Source organism: Nestor notabilis, unplaced genomic scaffold, assembly GCF_000696875.1.
Source record: "Nestor notabilis isolate BGI_N333 unplaced genomic scaffold, ASM69687v1 scaffold16878, whole genome shotgun sequence".
Taxonomy (NCBI): domain Eukaryota; kingdom Metazoa; phylum Chordata; class Aves; order Psittaciformes; family Psittacidae; genus Nestor; species Nestor notabilis.
Window position 1 is genome coordinate 3,291 of NW_009941647.1, and position 1,301 is coordinate 4,591.

At 61.8% G+C, this 1,301-nt stretch overlaps 1 protein-coding gene across 1 annotated transcript in view; it reads right to left on the reverse strand.

Annotated features, from left to right (window-relative positions):
* The window catches only part of LOC104410746 (rho guanine nucleotide exchange factor 11-like), a gene marked incomplete at both ends in the record, with an annotated part of 8,579 nt that overhangs the window by 1,792 nt on the left and 5,486 nt on the right, over positions 1-1,301 (reverse strand). The window contains 7 exon segments of the mRNA XM_010020997.1: positions 1-92; positions 170-295; positions 470-511; positions 514-551; positions 986-995; positions 997-1,148; positions 1,275-1,299. The exon segment at positions 1-92 is cut by the window's left edge and continues 5 nt beyond it. Of these exon segments, the coding sequence (XP_010019299.1) occupies positions 1-92; positions 170-295; positions 470-511; positions 514-551; positions 986-995; positions 997-1,148; positions 1,275-1,299 (485 nt within the window).

Consider the following 1,301-nt stretch of genomic DNA (forward strand, 5'->3'; position numbering starts at 1 on the left):
AGCAGCAGCGGGTACTTGGTCAGACGCTGCATTTCCGAGATGATCAAGTCCTTGAGCTGCAGGCGCCGACACTGCGGGTTGCTTTCTGCTTCCTGCAGGGCAGGGAAGAGGGTGGAAGCCTTGAGGTGGGACGAGGGGAAGCCAGGGGAGCACCAGGACAAGGACCAACCTGCATGAAGATCTGGAAGCGGGTCTCCTTGCGCTGCTTGGTTTTGATGAGCTCGAGGGCGATGGATTGGTAAGAGCAGAAGTCAGCAGCGACCTGCTGGATCTCCTCTTTGGCCAGGCCGTCAAACTGGGGGGGGTGCAGGGGAGAACTGGGCTCAGGCACCCCCAGGCTTGGTCCTGAGCCCCCAGATGTCCCTGAGCTCCAAGCATGGCCAGGGGACAGGATGGGGTCACCTCCACCTCCCTTAGAGATGTCACCCCCTCCACAGTGGAGGGGCTCTAGCAGCCCTGTGCCCCTCACCCGAGACAGCATGAGATCCCCAATTTCCTTGATGATTGGTCTTCTTCTTCCCGGAGCTGCTTCATGGATTCGGAGAGAGAATCTGCACGAGGATGGGAGGGACAGACAGGACCCACATGAGCAAGGGGCCAGGGCCACCAGTTGTCTGTGTGAGCCCCCCCATGAGCTGCCCGCCCCAGAGGGTCCCCACCAGCTCCTGTGCACGGGCAGGAGGAGCCGAGAGCCAGATGGGCTTCGGTTGCTGCATGTCAAGGAGCGTGGCACCAAAAGCACGTCCTGGAAGGGCTACACCAAAGGCTGGCGCAGACCAGGAATCCCAGACACAGCCTGGGAAAACCAGGCTCTGGATTGCTCCCAGGAGAAGGAAAGGGAAGGTTGGAGCAGCGAGATGATACCATGCCATCGGCAGGCCTGCTCTGGCATGGTGGGTGACCACACAGCCACGGGCCACGCTCTGCCCCCACTGCAGAGGGGATGCTTCCAGGGAAGAGCACAATCCAATGGGAAGAGGCTTACTGTGGATTTCTCTCAGGTCAGGGAGCTATCAGGTCAGGGAGGTTGGGGAAGAGCAGCGCCAGCTCCTCCCGGGACAGCAGGCTCTCCTTCTTCATCCGCTGGTAGAAGAGCAGGTCGAGGACCCGGAGGATGCGGAGGTGAGACCCTTCGGTGGCAAAGAGCTCTGTGCGAAAGGCACAGGGGTGGAGAAGTGCCCCTCGTGTCCCCAGGCTGCCCCTCACGTCCCCGGGGTGCCCCCTGTGTCCCCGGGGTGCCCCTTGTGTCGCCGGGGTGCCCGGTGCCTCCTTACCATTGATCACCTCTTGCCGGTCGATCT